We start from the raw sequence: 22,056 nt of genomic DNA, 5'->3' as shown, positions 1-22,056 counted from the left end.
CCTTCTCCAGATACTTCAACATTGAGGATCCAGTTCAGGAAAACATTAATTCTAAAGATCAGGCATATGTTTATGTATCTTTTTGAACAGGGTCAGAAGCAGGACTATCTGAAAAGATAAAAGTTCAGTTGCTCAGAAAAGGACTAGAACGGGGTGTCCTAGCTCATGAACAGCTAGGACATAATGCAAAACCCTGAGAAATTTGTGACATGGGAAAGAATGAAGTTCCTTTAATTTAATATTCTACCCACTTCTCCAAATTATCCTGCTGGTAGAGCGCCAAATCACACTCAGCCCAGGTAGCTGATGAAATATGGTATTGTCAGATATCCAAAATGCATCAAACCTCAGAAACCACAGGTGTACCCAGCCCACATTTGCACAGGAAGGCACCTTGTCAACTCTGGTTAAACCTATGATGAAGGGAGAATGGCACAGCCATTCAGAGAGCACCTAAATGCAATCCATTGGCGACCGATGAAGACTAGACTGTTCCTCACATGGTATCTGAGTTCACTGCTTAAGGTAGATGTGATGAATCACATCCATGGGGACCACTTTATTGCACATGCTCTGTGCTAAACTGCCTAGGAGACTTATCTTCATGTCATGAAGATGTCAATACTCATAGCCTCAATAAATGCTCTGGGACAAATCTTCCAATAAGAACATACCTCTATATGATCCAGTTCTGCCAAACCATGAACTTTTTTCTTCTCTGGACATGCAGTATGCATTGTATTTTGCATTCACTGACTCACTCTGAGAATGGTGCAACATCTCTTTAATTCTGCAGGATTTTTGTCACGCAAAGTGAACAATGTGGGTGTCTTTGGGGGCATTAAGTGAAGCTTTGTGGGTGTTCCCCCCCCCAAGCTCTCTTTGTAAAAGATTTTAAGATTGTTATCAGCGGCAATTACCAGGTTTCCAGCTGCAGGATAACCAAAACCTACTTTTGACGTCTGTTGTATGTTGATTTTTCTAGAATGGATGGATCTGTGCATCAATCAGCACACCTGGTAGCAGATGAAAAGAAAGTGGGAGATAGAAAGACCGCTTGTTGAGGACACTATAGAATCTTTTCCCTTTCCCACTATCAAATAAATAGGAGCTTCGTGCCACTTTTGTCCCTTTCCCACCATTAAGCCAGCCATATGCAAAAACTATGGCCTGTGAGATTCTTCTGTGAAGTACCTTTCCACAGTTCTCCAGGAACCACTATCAAGTATCCTTTTTTCTTAACATATTCTCCCAAGTAGGGTCCCAAACGTGCCCATCAGTTTATTGTGCTATGAAAACTGAGTAATTCTCCCATGTATTCCAGTTAATTGCATCACAAGAGAAGCAGAAGGGAAACACCAGCAAGACTGCAACGATCCAAGACTACTTTTGATGGCTTTCTTCAAGCTGTATTTTGTTCTTAGTATTTGCCAGAAAAAATGGAAACAGGTCACCTGTGTGAGAGCATTTAAGCACAGCAGAAATTAATTCTTTGCAAGGAAAGTATAATTCTCTTGCAGAGCCCAAATAGTGTGAAGTAAATTCTGTGAGGTAAAGCATTGCACTGCATTATAATTAAAACCATATTTTGGCATGCCTATAACTTTAACATATGTATTTAGGGATCTAGTGCTTATAAAGTAGAGCAGTAAACTGGGTATTATCCTACTAAACTAGAGCTTCCTTCCCTAGTGAGTAGTATATTGGTTTATTCTCTTTCTTGTCATGCTTAATATTAACTGTCAGAGCCAAACATAATGGAAGTGCTTAATGTAATTAAATCAGTTGCCTAATTGCACCTAATACTTCTTGTACAGGAACTTTTTCTGTATACGTCTGCCTTCTGTATATGCACAAAGAAAGCCAGGAGTGCAAACAGCAGGGTTATGGAAGTTGTCAGCATAGGGCAAATAATGATATTTAGTGGCAAAAAGAAAGCATGTCCTCTGAGTTATCGGCTGTTTTCATACCCCTCTTCCAACTTGGCAAAGGAATATAGCGTATCATGGTCCAAAGGAGATTACTTCCTACTACTGTAGCATTTAGCAGTATTCGTTCCCAACCTGATCATTGAGAACAAGTGCAAAACACCCTACCATTACAACCATCCTAAGGTAGAACCGTGCCACTTTGTGGATGTAACTAAATGTTCGTGATATATTCGGAATTCTAAAAAACATTGATATTTTCATAGGGTAGCAAGCGTCTTCCAAGGATAATCAGCACACAGAGAGTGGAAGAATCTGTCAGAGGCACACAAATGATCAGTACTTTAGAAAATAAGAACTGAGACTAAACAGTGGGAGGACTACAGAAGAGAGTGCTAGAGGGTAACCAGAAGAACTGTCATGGAAGCACTAACAGACCAATAGAATATTTGACAGAAGATAATTAAAAGACATTTGGCAAGGAAATAAAAAATTAGAATGAAGACTTGGTTTTAGCCACACTTTCATTAGTGTAAAGATAAATAAATATTGAGAAAGTAAAACACAACAAAATGCATCTGTTCTGCAGACAGAACAGGCAAACTTCTGGATATAATTTTCTTCCCCTTTATTTTAAAAACTGACTCTAACAAAACAAATAAATAAAAACATCCTGAATTTTATTTCTCACATTTCCAGGCAGCTTTCTACATTTCACTTCAGTAAAAAGGGCACCTGACTCTTCTCACGTAACCTCCAACTATCTGCATGACAGATTTCAATTTGTCTGTTTTCCTCTCAACTGCACCATCATTATCACTTTAAAATGGGATTCTCTTACCATGTGTACCTCTAAGGACTAGTTATGCTTCAAGTAGACTCTGCTCACCTTGGAATGTGTTTGAAATGCCAGTCAGTTGAGCTGCTTTCAAAGCATGCTCCCTGCAGGATACCAGAGGGAGGATGGAAGTGAGAGCCAATTTGAAGAAAATAGTTTAAAATACTAGTAATTAATGTGAAATTTTCCTGTCAAAGTGTCTGGAGGGTACCAGAGCTGAGATTGGGGAAAGGAGGACTACTGGCTAGAGAGTTTAGAAACATACAGTCCCAGTCCAGTAAAGTATTTAAGCACTGAAATTTGCCATCCATCTCTACTTAATCCCAATTCTTTATAGTTATCTCATTCATCCACTATAAATTTAAATATAAATGAGAAGGGAACTTTGACCTGTGGACAGAGCTGCCACCAAAATAATTACAGAAGGACTCAGAAGGTGAGTTTGCTTTTTGCTTTCCAGTATCTAAAGGTAAAAATGTAATTGTATGGTACATTAATTTCTTCCAAACTGGTAACAGGAACACTTGCTATGCAGAAGAGCTTGCTTTAGATTCCTGTAGCAAGTGGAAAACTGTGGAATGCACACATTATACCTTGCCCCAATCTTATCAGTTTCACTGTCCATAAGCCATGTCTCAGATATCTTGCTAAAGGACTTAAAGACATCATCATCAATAAATGGCAAGCACATACAGTAATGGTAACCTTCAGAAATTCCCTTCTTAGCAGTCAGGGCAAAGCTGTCTCTTTTTTCTTCTCTTGCCTTGCAGCCTTCCCCAGTAACACAGATGAGTTTCAAGTTCAAAACAGCATTACGGACTCATACAAAACATAGTCAAAATATGGTAAGTCACTTTGTTTTTAGAATTACAACCTGAGATAAATCCCAGTAGCCTCATTTTCACCTTGTTCATGCTTTGCCTGGATTTCAGGCAGGGAAAGGTTACAATCAGCTTGCTGAGCTTCCCCTGTCCCAGTGATCCTACTTCACAATATAACGTTTCAGGAAGGCAGCTCTCACCTCTGTGAATCCAACATTACTTCTAAAGGGCATGTTTATATGGCCAGCAATGACTTCTAAACGTAATTGTCACACTTTTGAATACACAAATGCTTTCATATGCAGCACAGCATTCAAGGGAAGACTTTCAGATTGCACAGAGAATTACACACAAAAACTGTATCACTTCAGAGCAATCCCTCTTGCAAAAAGCCACAATTCCATTAAATTTTCACACATTTTCAATACATGTGTACATTCCCTTGAAGCAAAACGTGAATTTCACCTGTGCTCATCAGGACTAACTGATGGGAGGGCTTACCACACACAGTCAACTGCTGACAGCCACCACTGGCTATACGAAAAGATGTGTCAATGTCTGTCACTGAGGTACTCATGTACCAAACACTGCCAGGATTTTCTACTTACTGTGCAGTAACTGGCATCTGCTAATCAGCATTTGTCCTCAAAGACTCTAAAAAGGTATCTAATGAAACAGATGCATGCTCTATTTCATATGTGACTCCAGAATAAATGTGTCCATTATGATTCATTAAATGGAAATCACGGCATCTTGCAAAAATATGAATTCTAGCTCAAAGAATTTGAATCCATGTGCACAAATTGATACTGACAGATTTTTCCACATGAAGTCCTACAAAGAACCCCCTTAACTCCCTGCTCCAAACCCCCCACCACTTTCAGAGGGAAGTGTTGCTAATCTTGTAAAGAAATCCCTAAGACAGAAAAACAAATTGCAGTGCAGTTTTCAAAGCCAGCCATCACCTATGTAATTTTTGTTAATTTCCCTGACAGCTCTTTCACAGAAGCAAAAAGCCTTAGTTTGTGAGAAAATATGTATGAATTCCCATTCTCTTTAGCTGAGCTTTGGGTTTTTTTTTTAATGTGAACAAAACTGAGTACTGCAAATATGAGGAATGAAATGCAAAATGGGAGTTTAATTATCCTCTCTTGTAAGTCCATGGAACTTGCTAAAAATATCCTACCAGATTTCTAAAGGCTCTGAAAGACATGGGTTTGGTCATTTTTTTCATGATGGCAGGTAAAATAATTTTCAGTTGACATTACATTCCATTTTATTCCTGAAATCAAATGTGACTTTGAAAGCTCAGTCAAATTACATTACTCAAAAGTCTATAAATTGAGAAGAAAAAAAATTGGGAGTCCCGATTTGTCTTCTCTTCTCACTATTGCAACTGATTTTTCTCCCTCACCTGATAAAGGAACATATAATTTCCTATGAAGATGCTGTGCTATCCAAACCTCATACAATGCAAAGAGGCAAAAGACACAAGGAATTTTGAAAAGTAAAGTAAGCTCTTACTTTAACTGAAAAAATCCAGATGTATTTAGAAATAAACCAAAAAAAATCCTCTATGTGTCTGATCATTAGGCTCTGTTACCAGAGAGGAAAAAATGGCTCACAACCAACACACCCGGGGGCCAAATTTACCCATGAAGCCAGACATGAACAAGATGCAATGCTGAACCAAGCACAGATGTTGTTTTTGGTATCTTTTTCAAGGACTGATCCTTGGTGAGGTGTAAGCTTCATGTTGTATGACATGGAATACAGGATTAACAGCAGAGCAAAAGACAGACTACTGCAAATGGGTGAGCAGTGACACCCCTGGAACAACCCTCATCACCTCAGTACCTACCTACACTAAGACTCCCACCTTTTAGAGGAAAAAACTTACCTCACTCCCCAGTCTTCAACTAGGCTCCTTTATTTACCTCCTTTTATAGGAGTCTTTTTGTTTACGAATGTCATTAAGCAGCCTGTATGCTAACCCCAGAAAGAGCTTACCATCCAGGCCAGGCAGAACAGTACTCCTCATGGCCAGCACCAAACCAAGCGGCGATCCAAAGAGGAAGAAATCAGACACCTCAAATTCAAATCGGCCCAGGTTTACTTCTGAGAGACTGGAATTCACAGGAGGAAAGTCTGCAGCATCTTTCAGCACACTTGAGTGGATACTGAGCAAAGAAAATGCACTGATTCAACAATAATGAAGAGGGCATCCAGAGAAAAAATCCATTCCCAAAACAGGCTGCTTAGAAAGCTCTAGCATCTCTATCTAGATCCAAGCAATATGCCTTAAACTGTAGATAGATATTGCAGTAGAGCATCCACTTATAATGATTTCCAGTGCAGCTATTCAGTAAATTTACTACCTTCAACATGCAAAAGTTTTCTACAGTTATTCTACAGAATACTTATGGTAAGTTACACAAGGACTCTGAAGACTGAAGTTTACCTCCCCTCCCTTTTAGCAGTACAGCTGTGTGTACGCTTATTCTGAAACTTCTGCTACAAATTCTAACCTACTCAAGTTGTATAAGGACAATGGTATTAAAAGGTTACAGTCATAAAGTACGTTACATGGGTACATAAAAAACATTGTTCTAATCCTCTCCCTGAGCTATGGACTAGAATTTCAATACTTTTCAACTATTTATTACAGGTTAAAATTAGTGATGCTTATAGACAGCTTTTAATCTTTTAAGTGATTTAAACACTTTCCTTTACTTTGTATGCCATACCTGCATGAGGTAAATACAGATCACCTATCCCTCACTGATGGAGAAAAGACTTGCCCCTCATTTAGTTCTGCTGGAGATGAAATTACTACATTCAGAAGCAGAAAAATAGCATATACACCTGCTGTCCAGTCATGAGACAGAGCAGAACATGCCTCCAGAACATGCAGAACCTGACTGAGAGATGCTGACTGTGCTGACTTCAACCAGAGCTGTAACTGAAGCCCTCATGAATAATCTGCACACCACACTCTGCATCTGTGGCCAAGCATGGATCAGAGTCCAGAAATCCTGAAGACTGGTCCTGAATCACCAAGACACCAGGCCTCTCTTTCAATCTGAGAACCTAGTGACATTCTCAGTTTATAACTTGTTGTTATTAACTGAAACTCTGGGGACCAAGCTTAGGGCCCATTTAGGGTAGAAATGAAGAAAGCCAAGAATTAAATCCATCATCGGCAAACCAGTTAGGAGTTACCTCTCTATGCCAAAAGCATTTGGACAAAAAGCACAAGCTGACACACTGAAACACAACCACAGTGTGTAGGACAAGGACACTCTGCGTGAAAGAGCGATCTTTGTAACCTCATTACTCACACTGACACACCACCTCTACATTGTAGTAAATGAGCTCATAGGGAAAAAAGTCTTAATGATCTTACGCAAGTCTCACAGACAGGAAACGAAAGGCTTGGAATCTCTATGTACAGGGTGGGTCAGAGGATGAGATGGTTTGGTTTGATTTGTGGTTTTTTCCCCGCTCTTTACATTACCAAGGAATTTTTTCTGCTGTCTTTAACCTGCTTTTGGCCAACTATTCCTCAATAACTTAGCAACAGCCTAAAGCTTGAGGAGTCCAAAACGTGAATGGAAGATAACACTTTTCTATCCGCTTGCTTAAGTACAGCTGCATATAAAGCTTTCAGTTTAAAATCATATAGATACACAGGAAATGAAAAAAGGCTTGGAAGAAAACTGTTATTTTTGTCTTTAATTATCCTATTATTCCCCAAGTCTGAAGTGCTTTATACAAGCCAACATTATGCTTTAAACATAACACAGTACTCCTTCTACACAAGAACCTAAAAGTGACTGACCAGAAAAATCTTCATGTTTTCAGTCATAGACAAGTGAAAAACAACCATTATGCCTCAGAGGGAAGACACTTTACAACATACCCATATCCAGAAAACCCAATGGTTTGAAAATAAAAGCAGAATAGTCAACGAAAGCAAAGCAAAGTACATTCAGTCAAAGCAAGAAAAGAAAATTACCTTAAACTGCTACTAACAAAACTGCCAGACTTGAAGTAAAGCACAGTAGTAAGTCTACACTATACTCAACTGTAGCAGAACTGAAACTTCAACACACAATAAGACTTCTCCCTCTGCATCACTCCCAATTAAATAAAGGAAATAAGATGATGGACAGAGGAAAAAAAGCACAAAGAATTCAGATAAGTAAAAAACCAAATAGCTTAGAACATGCAGAAACAATGAGAAAAAGGGAATTCTTATCTTCCCATCAAACCTGTGTTTTAAAGGTTTCTTAGGATCCTTGAAAGCTAATTAAGTTAACTCTCCTCCCCTAGCCTCCTCCTCATTTAAACCAAATATATATGCAGGGTTTTTTTTTTGTTTTAAAGCTGATCTGAACAGCTCATAGACCAATGAAAGCACCTAAAGCAATTCTCTAACTCTTTACAGAATAATAGAAAGCCTGTAAGTGAAGCCAGAGGGATCTTTAGAAAGAAAAATGTAACAGAAATCTAGAATTATAAAGCATTCATCCATCTTGATTTGTGTGGGCTACACTGAAGAAATGGAACTACTTGCATTGTTTTGCATATTCAAAACTCTCACAACTGCATAAAGATTAAATAAAAAACTCTCCACGTGTGAGTAAGTTCATACTAGACCCACTTTATGTATGGTTTTCTTTGAGGGGTATACAGGGACTTTAAGCAAACCTCCAGAAACACACCACAAACAATAAACACGATTCTGTTGCTCTGGTGCTGACATGCCCCATTCAATGGCAAGCCTATTTCTTTTACTCAGACATCAAACGCTCGTTACCTAGACAGGAAAGCGTGATGTTGGGTGATAGCATCACAGCCATAGGTGGATGAGTCACTCTGTTTCCTAGGCAGCGGCTGCCTTGGCTTCTCATCCTCCATGATTCCAGAGATGTCAATATTGCTTTTGCTCAGGCGCTTGCTGCCACCCAGACTGGAGTCCTCTGCTAAGAGGGGATTATCCTTCAGAGAATGAACAGAGCAAAAGGAAGATTTAGACAGTGACCAAAATATGACAGAGCTTATATGGAATGGCTGCATTTATCCATTTGATCTCACTTTATCCAGAAAAGGTGGAAGGGGTTAGACTTTCTCTCTGCAGTAGAAGATAAGGAAAGAGATGAAGACTAGATTTCCCTGTAAGACGTATAGCCTAAAAGCTGGAAGGAGAATCAGCAATTTTAGGGGGCGAGGGGGAGGAGGAGTTACACAAAAGCCTTATCCCTCATGACTTCATCATTCTTAGAGAACTATAAATATCATAAGGTAATCAGAAGGGGTCTTACCTGAGTGCACAAAATGCCCATTACAACATTAATGGTCTTGCTCATCATGTTCCATGGATGTGGGACCTGATTTTTTAAGAATGTGAACTTCTGCGGGATGCAAGAGGAGACGAGTGGTACCATATCTTTAAGGTACCCCTTAAAATAGGAAATAGATTTCTTTATTGTCCATTTCCTCCAGCACTTCTGCAGCTTGCACCAGCATCCTGCCTGACATATCCCTATTACCCCTGGACTTTTATTCCTGTATCCATTTCAGTAGCCAATGCAAACGCTGCTTTTCAAAACTAACGCCACTAGACTGAATCCCCCCCCCATTCATGTGTGAGATCTGGGTGCATGAGGCATGCAAGGTCTGGTTCTTTCTAACAACTGTGTAATCCAATTCTGTGTAAATCTCCTTCTATTCAGATCAACAAAATAAGACAGTGTGAAAATGCCTGACAATCTATTTTTACAAAACTTCAAAGATACAAACATCAACAAGGCACACTGATACATATACAGTTAAGCCCCTTCTAATTGCGTAATTATTGGTTTTCATCCATATTCTACTAACTCTTACAATACAGTACTAGAATTCATGGGATGATGATACAACTAGCATTACCATCTTAATAACTTGCAGAAGATCAGTTTAGGACCAGCATGTTCACAGTCAATTATTCCTGTGATGGTACAATGAAAAAACTTAACATGCACATAGGAATCTCTTTCTGCATGTCATAGTAACGTAGCAAAATTCACATCATGCCAACTTTCATATTAAAGTTGTGTAAGATTTAGGACATTCCTTGGCATAATACTAATGTATCTACAATGCTAAAACTAAGCCTCATTTTTTTGTACTTGTTACTGTTAATGAGCGCAGAGAACTATTTCACAGGACCAGGTAGGAGATGAGGGCTCCTGTCATGTGTTGGCAGCTGACTGCTGCCACCGTTTTGTATGCTACAGTGATGTAAAACCAAAATCAACTCTCCACCTAAAATAAGTGCTTCTGTTGAGTTCAAGCCAGAACCAACTACAGGCCCTACTTGTATTTTTTAATGTAACCAGTAACTTTTTTTTCAGCCTGACACTGACTCTATGTAGTCTGAGCTGCCCCGCAGTTTACAACCTTACATTGAAGCTCTTTTATAACATCAGTCATTTTTAGCAACTCTATCTGTTCTCCAGAATATCAGGGACCTTTCAAGGCCAAAATCCCTAGAACCAAAGTGTTCCTGACAGACTTTCTTACAGAGTAACTTTTTAGGGGTGAATTCTAAAGAACATAAGTGAACAACATTTCTTTATCTGTTTGTGCCTCATGATTATCACAAACTGATTCAGCAAAGGTATTTATTTACCTCTTACCCTTCGTGATGAGTTCCGATCTCTAGCTTGTTCCCAAGCAACAGTGCCATGAAAATGCAATATATTTATGATTTTAAATTGTAACTTGCATGCTACAAATATTTTGCAACCTTTGCCTAAAATTCTACGTTGGTGTTTTTATTATGAATAAATTTATTAGAGTGCATAAGAATATTCATGGTGGCACATAAAATGGAGGTGAATCCACATACACATAGCTGAAAGGGAATTTTTGGAGACTAAACCAAAGCCCATGAAATGCACTGACAAATCCATTGATTTAAATGGGCTGCAGGTCAAGCTCTTAAACACCATACCATCAGTGACTTCTGAAAACCATATCAGTGCTGTCAAGGAAACCCTGGTGACATTTTAAGGCCATCTTCGTTAAAATCACATGGCAGATATGTCAGCATCTCGGCTCCCATTACTTTTTAAAAAGGAATTCCTGTTGATGGCTTGAGAAAAATGGGAACCCTTGAAGGTGCCAGAGCAAGAAAGCAGATGCAAGGAACTCAACATGATTAAATATTTTTGTTTAGGTCTCTTGATTTGCTGGTGGTCTTAGGAAGAAGGCTGGCTGTTGGAAAGGCAGAGCGGACAGTAACGTAACACCAAACACTTTTCTTTTAGTCACACACATATTTCTCCACAGTATTTAAAAACTAGCTTGTATCACCACAGAACTAGCTAGGAAGACTTTTTAGTAATGGAAGCTAGTATCTTCATCCCTGAAAGCTGGCAACAATCCACCTTTGTCCTCTAAGCTTCAATAACAGGTTCTCCTTGCAGAAATATAAGACAATCTCAGGTGTCATAAGACAATCTCAGGTCAAATTTGGCAGGAGTTTGGCAGTCTCAGAACAATACTGTGTGGGAAAAACATCAAGATCCCTCTTCTACACTGCTATCATTAAGGTTAACCTAGCATACCTAGCATTTCAGTTGTGCACATTGATTTACTGGGCACAACGTTTCTGTCAGAGACACAGTAAAATGCTAGCTGCTTTTTCTTTTTTTTGGTGAAACTGTAGTATAATAACCATCACCTAAAGTGAGTTAGCAGGACATGGCATGCTATTATTGCACTGCAGAAGAAAGCCTTCATTTTCTTCGGTCAAAATCAACACATTTTAAACTTGATTTTCTATGGGTAAAACTCAGGTCTTCCAAAGCATACATGCCACAGAGAGTTCAATAAGGGAAGAAAAAAGTAGTTTTAGAAGGACAAGGGACTAGACCTCTGTGAGATGACCCTAGGGAAGGTCACTGGGAAATTGGCTAGGCATTGTACAAGAGAGCAGGATTCAGAGTTGTTCTGTTCCTTGTTGCATACAACTCTCCTCACACTCATTTGTATTTTCTCTACCACCGCTCCCTGCACCTGTCTTCTTGGACATAGTATTATGCCACTGCATTACACTGTTGAAGTGTCATTGGAACGCTCTTCACAATTCATAACAGCAAATGTCCCAAATGAAAATAGACTTTATCATGCTTAGTACTTTTAAGCAACTTGCAAAGAGTGTAAAATCCAACTAGACAAAACAGGGGATGTGAGAAAGAGTGCAAGGCTTACAGACAAGGACTGAGGCATGACAGATCAAGAGACTTGGCCAAAGTCATGCAGACAGACTGTGGAAAACATGCTAATTGAATCTGTTTCTCTGAAGCTACAGAAAGAACAAGTTCATAGGACAGGTATTTCCCATAACCTCACTCAGTACTGGAGCACATTAGCAGCCCTTGTGCACGTGGGGTGAGATTTCATGTCAAGAAGAGATGTTGAAGAACCTACTCTGTTCTCCAGAATTATGCAGATGAGTTGCAGGAAAATGAAACCAAGACAGCAACAGTACATGATCTATGAGATGAACCTTCCCACACTATTCCACCTATAGTCTTCAACAGCCAAGAGGACCTCCTGGCTTCTGTGACAAGTGAATAATTAGTCTTATTCCCAAGAATAGGGAACCTGGAAACTATAGTTAGTGCCAGTTCTGGAGCTGGCTTTTATCCCATGAACAATCTGTTCATGTAATAGTCCCTTGGGGACTGAACTGGGACCAAATTCATTTTACACAAGTTACTGAACAGCCATTCAATAGGGAAAGCCTGACAACCATTTCACAGAGACAGAAGGTTATTTGGTGAGAAGAACGATCACTGAGAAATTAACTTCTCTAAACCATCTGGGCCTTCTCTGCATCTGAATGGTGAAAATTACATCAGATGCTAAGCATATGTCAAAATGTCTGCACACTGTGGCATTATGGTGAAAAGAAAGTGTTCAAATTTATAGTAGTCTAATACTTAAAAAAAAAAATAATTTTTTTTTTTAAATCCCATATTCAAACCTATTCAAAAACCTGGCCAGATTTTAATCTCACTGGTTTGAGCATTTAGGTTCACCTTCATGACACAGTCTTTCTTGTATACTGCAAAAGAGACTGAGCCAATTCAGCATTTATATTAGCCAGATCAGGGAGTGAGAAATAGTTCCAAAAAATATACTAAACCACTTAAAAAGACATTAGGCAACACAGAAGAAGGTTGAGGTGATCAGTATAGAGACTATTCGCTGCATTGTAAACAGTTACAAAGCTTGTCTTCCATTGCTACAAGCTCTTTCAGCTCCCCCACATGCCACAATTAAAATCTCATCTGCAGTAAAATGGTATCGACACTGGGATCCGAATCAGTCCCCCACAGGTGGCTTTTATTTATCCTTGATCCATTTGAGGCAAATCTTCAAATTTCTCCATTCTTCCTAATGAAGAGTTGTCTACTTTTAAATTATGAGTATTTTAGCTGTTGCAACAAAAGAGAACCATCTTCCTCTTCCAAGAGACAGTGTTCCCAACCAAGTACAGAGATTGCTAATACAAGACTTTGGGTCTTGCTTCTGATGATGAACCAAGTTCACTTCATCCTTCTGTCCTTTAATAACCCAAGGAGTGATATGATGATGATGATGACAACACTGGCTTTCTTTGTGAAGTATTTTGACATTTACAAATGTAACTGATTTTTAAAGAGCAAGAGTTACTAGTCTGGTTTGAGCAGAGTGACACTTGCTCTACTGCAGATTATTTTATTGAACATGCAGGTAGATTTTCAAATACTGCCCTGTACAAGCATGTACATGCAACAAGCATCATGATCTCAGTAATCATTCACATTTCTGCCTATACTGTAGAAGTCACTATCTATTATGGATAATCCTGACTTGATTATTTAGTGTATATTGGCAGCTAAAATACAGAAAACAGACTACAACACACAAACCAACAAATACTCATCTGGGGTAGAAGAAGAATGTAACATTCTAATTCCTTATTGACATTGCCTCATTAAATTAACAGGCCCTCTCACTCCAAAAGGAAGTTTCTAGTGCCTAAAACTGTGAACTATTCAGAGAATGTAATGGTCACTGCATCACCTATCTAGCTTATTATTATAGACCACTTCAAAATAAACAGAGTAAGAAGGGAACTATATAGACCTAATTTACTCTATTTTCACCGTTTATAACCAGAACATAAAATGCAATGGTTAAGAGTACCTCAGTCTCATCCTTATTTCCAACTAGTTTCATTTCACAAATGCCCCTGACACCTGTGAAATGGTAAAGTAAAAAACTCTCTTATATTTCTGCCTCTCAAACTCTTCCAATGAGATCCATTTCTACTGGACACACCAAGGAAGGGGAAAAAAAAAAACAGTAAAAAAAAAGAGTCCTCCTGAATGTGTTTCACAGGAGCAAGCTGAGAACAATGGACAGAAAGACAAGATAAGGAAGGAAAGGAATACTTACTTCTTCTGAACACACAGAGTCATAGAGATGAAGACAAGAGGAGAAAAGGGAAAAGATAGAGAGAGGAATGGGAAGAGAAGCTCTGTGGTATCAGGAAAGAGAGGAATACAGGAAAGTTGAAACTATAAGCAAGAGCAGGGAAGTCAAAAGAACCTACACTCCCTAAAGCTCAGCCTTTATCCTATTCGCCTTTATCCAGGCAAATCCCCACTCCCAGATTCAGCAGCAGCCCTTGCACAATCAACCCCACTGTAGGACTGGGATCCAGGAGGACCATTTCTCCATTTACTTTGCTTGCAATGCGCTGTCCTCAGTGCTGGTACTATCAAAGGCTGGCTGCTGAGAATCCAGAGCCATGTTACTAATGCTGAGTGATTCTCCTTCCTGGAAACATTTCAAGGACATCTCTTTGCTCGAGAGTACTCCCATCGCACATAGCTCTCAACTGAACCAAGCAGGTTGGTATCACTGAGCCCATTTTTGAGGAGAGAGGTAACTAAAGAGTCAAGAAATGAAACAATTTGGCCAGGGTCACAAAACCATCAAAGAATGGAGCGTGGGCACCTCACTCAGTGCCAATCTAACACACTACACCCCCTCTCCATATCCACTTGAGTCTGAAGTACGTAAGATTAGTTGAACTTCAGTTTTCTTTCCTAAGTGTTGAACACAATAATGAAGCTTATATGCTAGCATTACTTTAAAAAATTGTGCTTTTTACTATCATAAAATCTTTCCTGTATCACAGTTAGAATTAATCCTCCCTTCTCTCCAAATGTAGCACTCATATAGACACTGTCATGCTCAGTGGTCCATTCACAGATCCTCAGGTGACTTGCATTCCTTATCAGGAAGGATGCATTCTTTCACCAGTCACTAAAACTTACGCATGAACACATCTTAATGCTAGACTACCCCCAGGCAGTAGCATAAGGAATTCTAGACCCTATGTGAACAAATAAATAAAAAAATATAAAAAGAAAGATAAGAGACTTTGGCAAAAACAGGACCCTACCAGAGATTACTGAGAGAGGACATGTTTGCCTCTACAGTCAGGGATACAATAAAGGGCACTTGGTAACCCTACTTTAAAGATTTACAGATAAAGCCTTTACTAGTGACATTGGTATACCATAAAACTGAAGCTGCAGACTTAATTTTCAGACAGCAATTTTTTGATATAAGAGCAAAATCCCATGCTATCATGGCAATTTACCAAATCCTTAAATTTTCTCTGGTTTATATGGAGCCGATTTCCTCCAGGGAATGAATCTATAGGTTTTCAGCTGTGTGGATTTTTTTCTCTTCACCTGGATGCTGCTGATGCTTCCTCTCCTGCTACTGTTCCGACTCTCATCAGCTGTATTAGAATTATAGCAGATGGCATCAAAGCCCAAAATTCCTCCAATGCAGTCACCAATGAGACACACCTGAGGAAATAAAAAGATTTTTTTGGGAGATGTAGCAAGTGTTTTAGAAGAAACAAAAAGCATCACAGCACTGCAGAGGAGTTGCTGTCTTACTTTACACCCTTGTTCCTGTCTTTTTTACACCTTGGTTCCTATTGCAGCTGAAAATGTGTAGCCACCTTCTCCCACTTCCTTTTATCTCCAGACATATGCCCTATGCCAAGAGTATCTGTCCCAGGGACTATTTTGACCAGCTGGGAGTTCTGCCAAACAGGCTAGAATTCTTCCAGCTGCTTGCAGCCAGATTCCAGCTCGAAAAATCCAGATCACTGGTCTCACAAAGATATCAAACCACTTAACTTTTCCTTCAGAGTCATATAGGGAAGAGGATCGCAACAGATTAAAAACAGACTGGTACTCCCCTGTCAGGACAAGGGAATGGAACTTTTAAATGAGGTATTAAGCAGAGATTCACTCTTGCTTCACATTTAATATAAACATACAAGCTACCTTCAAAGTATGGGTGTGGGAATTGAAATACATAGAGTACTAAAATTGGGAATTCAATAGTTGGAGTAGTTTTATGGCACACTAAAATCTACCTCACAAGCCAATTCCACTGAACACCTCCTCATCCCATAGGAGACAATTCTTTCTCCCTGTCTGCCTGCCTGTGTCTGAGGATGAGCAATAGCTGTATTACCTTTCTCCTTGATAACAACCCCCACGGTTCCACAGGTTCCAGCAACCCTTTCTCTCCAGTTCTCAAATTGAAGCAAACGTCTAGTCTGTTCTTCCCAACTCCAATTAGTTTAACAGAAGACATTACCTCTCCTTACAAAACTTAACTTGCTTCTAGCCTTAATTCAGCTTGGCTGCAACACTAAACTACAAGTTTTGGATAACAGGATGTTGTGCATGATTTCTTCAAAGTGAAGCGTGTTAGGAAAAGCACGTGCTTCAAGATGCAGGTAGGGAAAAACCTCAAACTTCTCTTAGTGATCTCCACATACCACACTCTCTTAACTAAGGAAATTTCTTGGGATAAAAACATTTTTAAAAATAAAATAAAATATCAGAATACATTAAGGTAACATCTATCCTAAGACAATTCTGGTTCTAAAGTTGAATACAGTTGAACAGCATGCTGATTTACTCTCTGATTTTCAAATTCCTACACCACACAATGAAGTCCACAAAGAACTGAAAATTATATGATACAGGTAACCTTAATAAAATTAACAGCACGTTTTGTGGGGGATTAATAGCATCTCCTTCAATTTACCATTCCATGTCTAATCCTCATTATTATTGGCATTAAGGTAATGGAATTAACTTGTTCCAGATACTGTATAAAACCAAAAAGGCAATCTCTGATCTAAGGAACTTGCAATATAAATGGACAGAAGAGACCAAAATATGGAAAGTAATATACACACAGGGTGGGGGTCAGGTTATATGGTATGTATTTTAGAAGTACAGGACTTATTCAGAGGTAGAGTTGAGATTTCTAAGGACCAAAGCAAAGCACTGTAGACAGCACAGAGAATTCAATCCCATTCTAACAATGCTGGTAATTGTTGATGGTGAAAATTCTGTGGCGCATACAGAGGTCATGCAGACTTTTCCACATGAAATATTAATATACATGGTTTGTAAAACACATCAAGGAGACGTCTTTGTAGCTTTGTCAAAGAAAAAAACCCATAACACTCAATTTCTATTGAGAGAATTGTTTCCACAATTATTTCTGTAACTGGGATAATTCTTAGTTACATAATCTCACCTTTCATAATGTTCTGTCACTGGGCTGCAGCTGGGCTGTTTTTATGCTTCAAGAAAGAATAGTTTACTATGGATATTACAACTGGCTTCAAACCAAATTTTAGTCTAAAAATACTAATGTGCCACAGCATAATCTTATTACTGCTAAGGAAAAGAATTTGTTTGTGTAATAAGACACATGCTTTCCTTCAAAGATTACACTGTACTCTATATTAAATGTCTTTTTTTTTTTCTGTTTCTGAAGTCCGGAGGTCACTGTACTTTAAGGAATTGCATGCTTCCAGCTACGTAGAGGGCCCTACCACAAATATTTCAGTAACTCACACAGAGTAGCAGTATATTTCAGTAACTCACACAGAGTAGCCGTATCACATTTATTCTATGTGAAGCAGGAAAGTACTGGTTTTTGTAGTCTAAAGATGGAGAAGCAAGAATAACTGTGACACGTCAGCTGGAAGAAGTCTGCAGGTGACTTCACTGGGGAGTGGGTCACACCAGAAAAATTACATGACTTTCCCAAAGTTACACAGGAAATCTGCAACACTGCTGGCAACTGAGTATTTTTCTTCTAAGTTACTTTACTGTCAATTGTTTTATTACTACTGTGATGGAGGCAAAAAAGAAATAGCAATAGTTAAATGTTGGATTCCTTACGCTCTTAGTCAGAGATGTCCCAACTTTTCAGCTACAGTAGGTGTGTGAGGAACTCAGTAACATAGATTATCATTTGTCTTGGGCTGGCATGCTTGTTCACTGCTTAGCATACCACCCTTACCACACAACTAAGGCTCTTACACATTACCAGAGTTCATAGCAATGCTTAGTAAGAGCTTAGGGGTCAAAAAGCTTGTTGGAGGAGGTATAGTATCTTCTACGAACTGAGTGAGTCCAGGTTAGACACTGCACAGGATTCCAGAAGTGTCTTTCTCACGCTGGGCATTGAGAAGGTATTTTGCATAGGTAATCCTGTGCTAACATTCATTCATCATATTTGCAATACTGTCCCACACTCATACCTCAAAACCCTCAACACAATGGCTTGAAAAGAAACAGCCTTGCTCTGAAGGAATTTTACTTTGATGTAAGAGAAAATAGTCCTACCTGTCCATTAAAACCAGCCCCATCTGTAGATTTGAGAAATTCATTGTAAACTTGATTGGCTCTACTGATCACCATGGCAACTGCATCCTGGTACTGAGGGGATGAAACAGCCAGCAAGGGCAAGGCAGCCAGTGGGATGTGGTCTTCACTGCTGCTGAGACAGCTCTCGTCATAGCTGTAGGGATTTAGGCTAGAGAAGGACATGCTATCATCAGGAAAAATGCAAGAGGCAGCACACAGTATGAATGAACAGTTACTTATTAACAGAAATGGGTTGGGCAATCCAGTTCACAATGAGAGAATACAGGAAGGATCATTTTCTCTCAGAATCCAACTGATTTAAAAAATCAAGGAGTTACTGCTTTACGTGAACGAGATCATGGTAGAAGGTATTTCCGTAGTTAAACATACTTGGTGCAATCTTTCCACATATAAGTAGACATAATTTAGAACAGCAAAGAGAGTATTCCATTTCAGCTTTTTTTTTTTTCCATATAACAACTTACTACATCAAAGAATGGGATCCAATCATCACAATGGAATATTGTTTCCTAGAACACAAGTGTGACAGAGGTATTGTTCAAAAGCATATAAAAACATTTTTCCCAGTGTCCCATCCCTTCAAAAAGATAGAAGAAAGCTGCACACATTCTGAAATCATACATCAATATTTCAATAGTAACATTCTGCAAAAAGGAGGTGACTTGACTGAAAATGCAAGCTTAAATTTGATAGGATGTCAGCTTTATTTTAGCTTGGATGTGCACCCTGCAAGTTTCTCAGTAAATCTGCCAATCATGTCTTGACTGATTTTTATTGACGAGTGGGAAAAACAATTCACAGAGAGCCAAAGATGCAAGGCACGTTAGCGTGTGCCAGATTCTCTTACAGTAAGTTGACTGTCCTTTAGAGATTAAAGGAAAGTCAGAAGTATTTTGGATTATTCAGCTCATCCAAAGTTCATCCAAAGCTGCAGGCAGGCAACTTCAACACTATTTTGTATTCACTTTCTTTAGGAACATTGTGGGCTATCACAGTATTAAAAAGCAAGCTGCCTGAAATGGAATTAGAGTCTATGTCTTTGCTAAAACCTATGTCCTTGAGACTATTACCAGGGTAATGGAAGAATAGAAGACTTGCAATGCTCAAGTATGGAAGCTGGTCTGTGCTCATGTCCTGAACCTCACTGGACATTTCCACACTGGCCTCTTGCTGAAGCACGCCAATGACTTGTTATTTTTAATCCGAAGTAGCATAACAGTTTCTGTGTCCTGGAGCTCAGCTGGTCTGCCAAGCTGTGTCAATTTACCAATTAACACAGCTTCATTTTGCCAGCTGATTAGACCATCCAAATGCACAGCAGACATACAGTTATGAACACTAACTCTCAAAAATGAAAAATGAACCTTAAAAACGTACATAAAAAGGCCTCATTTACTACAACAATTGGCAGATAACACCTCAGAAAGGGAAAGGGAGAAACACAGGAGGAAAAAAAAATATGAAGTGAATGTTTGAAATGGAAAAGAACACCTGCATATGTTTTCACAATAAAAGTAAAATGCAAACAATATTCACAAGAGAACTGCACAAAACAGAGTCAGTGGAAAAATGAATAGCTGGTACTATTTTTTTTAATGGCTAAACGAATATAGATCCAACTGAAATTGAGCAATTATTGTCTAGACAATTAACCACAGTTAACTGGCTTAGAAATGAAGGTCTGGGTTTTTTAATTCTGATTTATTTTATTGTAAAGGTTGTGGCCACAGAGACCTCTGTGGTTATCATAAACACAACACAAAGGGAAGAAAAATCCAGACCACCGAAAGAGTGTACGGAAGAGATGAAGTTGTTGGGACATGCTACGTATTAGTACTGAAGCTGAGATAAACAGGTAAAATATCAGCGCTGGAGCTGAAAGGAGCACAAGTCTTGTTATCTCGATGCATTGGCAGGACACTGCAGGAGGTCGTTCCAAAGCACCAGCTTGGAAACATCACACTTGCACAAAGGCTGGAGACAGAGAGGGAAATCACGAGGAAGCAGCTGAAATCACTAAGGGTAAGAGCCTGACAGATAAAGTCACCAGTGTTAGAACCTAACACCTCCTTGATAAAAGGCAGCAAATGACCAGGCTGCAAGACAGAACTTGTCTTCCATGGTGGGCAGGAGTACACCTGGCTCCCAGGGGAGAAGTGACAGATGGCACAGCGGCGTCTGCCAGCAGGGATAGCTCAGAGTGCACCATGGGGATGGTGGGTGAGGGGTTATTCAACCCAGGGGGAGGGGGGAGGAAAGGAGGAACAAGGGAATAAACGCCTATTCTGAATGCAGAAAGCATCTGCAATTTAATTCATAATTAAATTATAAAAGTATTTTAAAAAATTGATTAGGAAAATGCAACACCAAGAGCTTACGCTGCAGGACCCACCACTGCACAAGGAACGTGCAAGGGAGTGAGCAGTCCAAAACTCATCCAAAAAAACACTTTCATCTCATTTGATTATTCATGTGCTTACTTTCCTACTTAAGTGTTTGCTTCCTAAATATAACTTTTGTTTTGGTCTTTTTTCCTTCTCTCTCCTTTTTTTTCCCACCTCCCCTAAATTTGCAATTACTGTTCTCCAGTTTGGCTCATACTGTAATTTAGGAGCTCTAGTCTGAGGTGTAAATCAACGTATGCTCATGAAATCATATGCTATAAAAAGCATAACAGTTGATCCACTCTGGGATATTTTTCTCCCTGAAAAGGGAAGAGATGGCTCTCAACTCATCTAGCTGGAACAAGAATGTGCCTTATTTTTAACCCTTATCTGTCCTTAGCAGCAAAGACAGAGATGTGTCACAGGAGATCAGTCATGCATTATAAATTTACACAGATGGCCTAAACAGTGTCTTTATATGAGAGATACAAGAAACTGAAAGTGATGGGAGTAGATGGGAGCAGACCAGATTAAACAACCTGAAACATTTACTAGATGGAGTGATTTTGCCCTGAAAGATCCCTTTCCTTTAAGCCACTACTTGCAAGGCAGGGAGAACTGCATAGGTGCATTCAGATGAAAAGCTGCAGTGGAATACCTCTGAACCCAGGCACTCAGCACACAGACACAGCCTAGTTCAAAACCTGTGCCAAGGTGAACAGAGGGTTGTGCTATCTTGGCACACACTATGCCTGCACATTCAGAAAATGAAGGATACATTCAAACCAAACAAGAAATCTTGTGCTGCTGCTTAGTCAGTCATCTGGCTCACCCTCGATGAAACATTACAGTAATTAAACACACACTTCCTCCCCCACAGTTTGCTAAATGGAATGTTTACCACAAGTTTATGTTCCACAACTGCATCCTGGAGTTCTGGCTGTGAAAGCTGCTGGCATGAAGCTGCAGAAATGTGGGAGCAGGGAATCATCTCTCCTGTTGTCAGCCCCAAATGGGTACATCACAAGCAGCTCCACGCAAGAACATACCAAGGCAATGCCAATCTTATGTCAGTGCTTCACCTCCTCTTCTACTATCAGTCCTCTTGCTTTACAGGGCAGCAACTTGGACATGCACACACTTCTCCTTTCCTGGTTGTTTCAGTGTATTCCCCCTTGATGATAACAGTCAGGCACACCTTCCACCAGTCTCGTCTGCACCCTGTCACCTCTTCTTCCTATATGC

At 39.4% G+C, this 22,056-nt stretch overlaps 1 protein-coding gene across 1 annotated transcript in view; it reads right to left on the bottom strand.

Moving 5' to 3' along the window:
* The window catches only part of PITPNM3 (PITPNM family member 3), a 114,896-nt gene that overhangs the window by 26,133 nt on the left and 66,707 nt on the right, over positions 1-22,056 (bottom strand). The window contains exons 6-9 of the mRNA XM_072882015.1: positions 18,386-18,575; positions 15,401-15,520; positions 8,410-8,591; positions 5,598-5,767 (exon numbers count right to left, since the gene is read on the bottom strand). Coding sequence (XP_072738116.1) covers positions 5,598-5,767; positions 8,410-8,591; positions 15,401-15,520; positions 18,386-18,575 — 662 coding nt within the window. The remainder of the gene's footprint in view (positions 1-5,597; positions 5,768-8,409; positions 8,592-15,400; positions 15,521-18,385; positions 18,576-22,056) is intronic.

The sequence above is a fragment of the Ciconia boyciana genome, chromosome 17 (assembly GCF_034638445.1).
Source record: "Ciconia boyciana chromosome 17, ASM3463844v1, whole genome shotgun sequence".
Lineage (NCBI taxonomy): Eukaryota > Metazoa > Chordata > Aves > Ciconiiformes > Ciconiidae > Ciconia > Ciconia boyciana.
The sequence above is the reverse complement of the archived record's forward strand: the minus strand, read 5'-3'. Positions and strand labels throughout refer to the sequence as shown.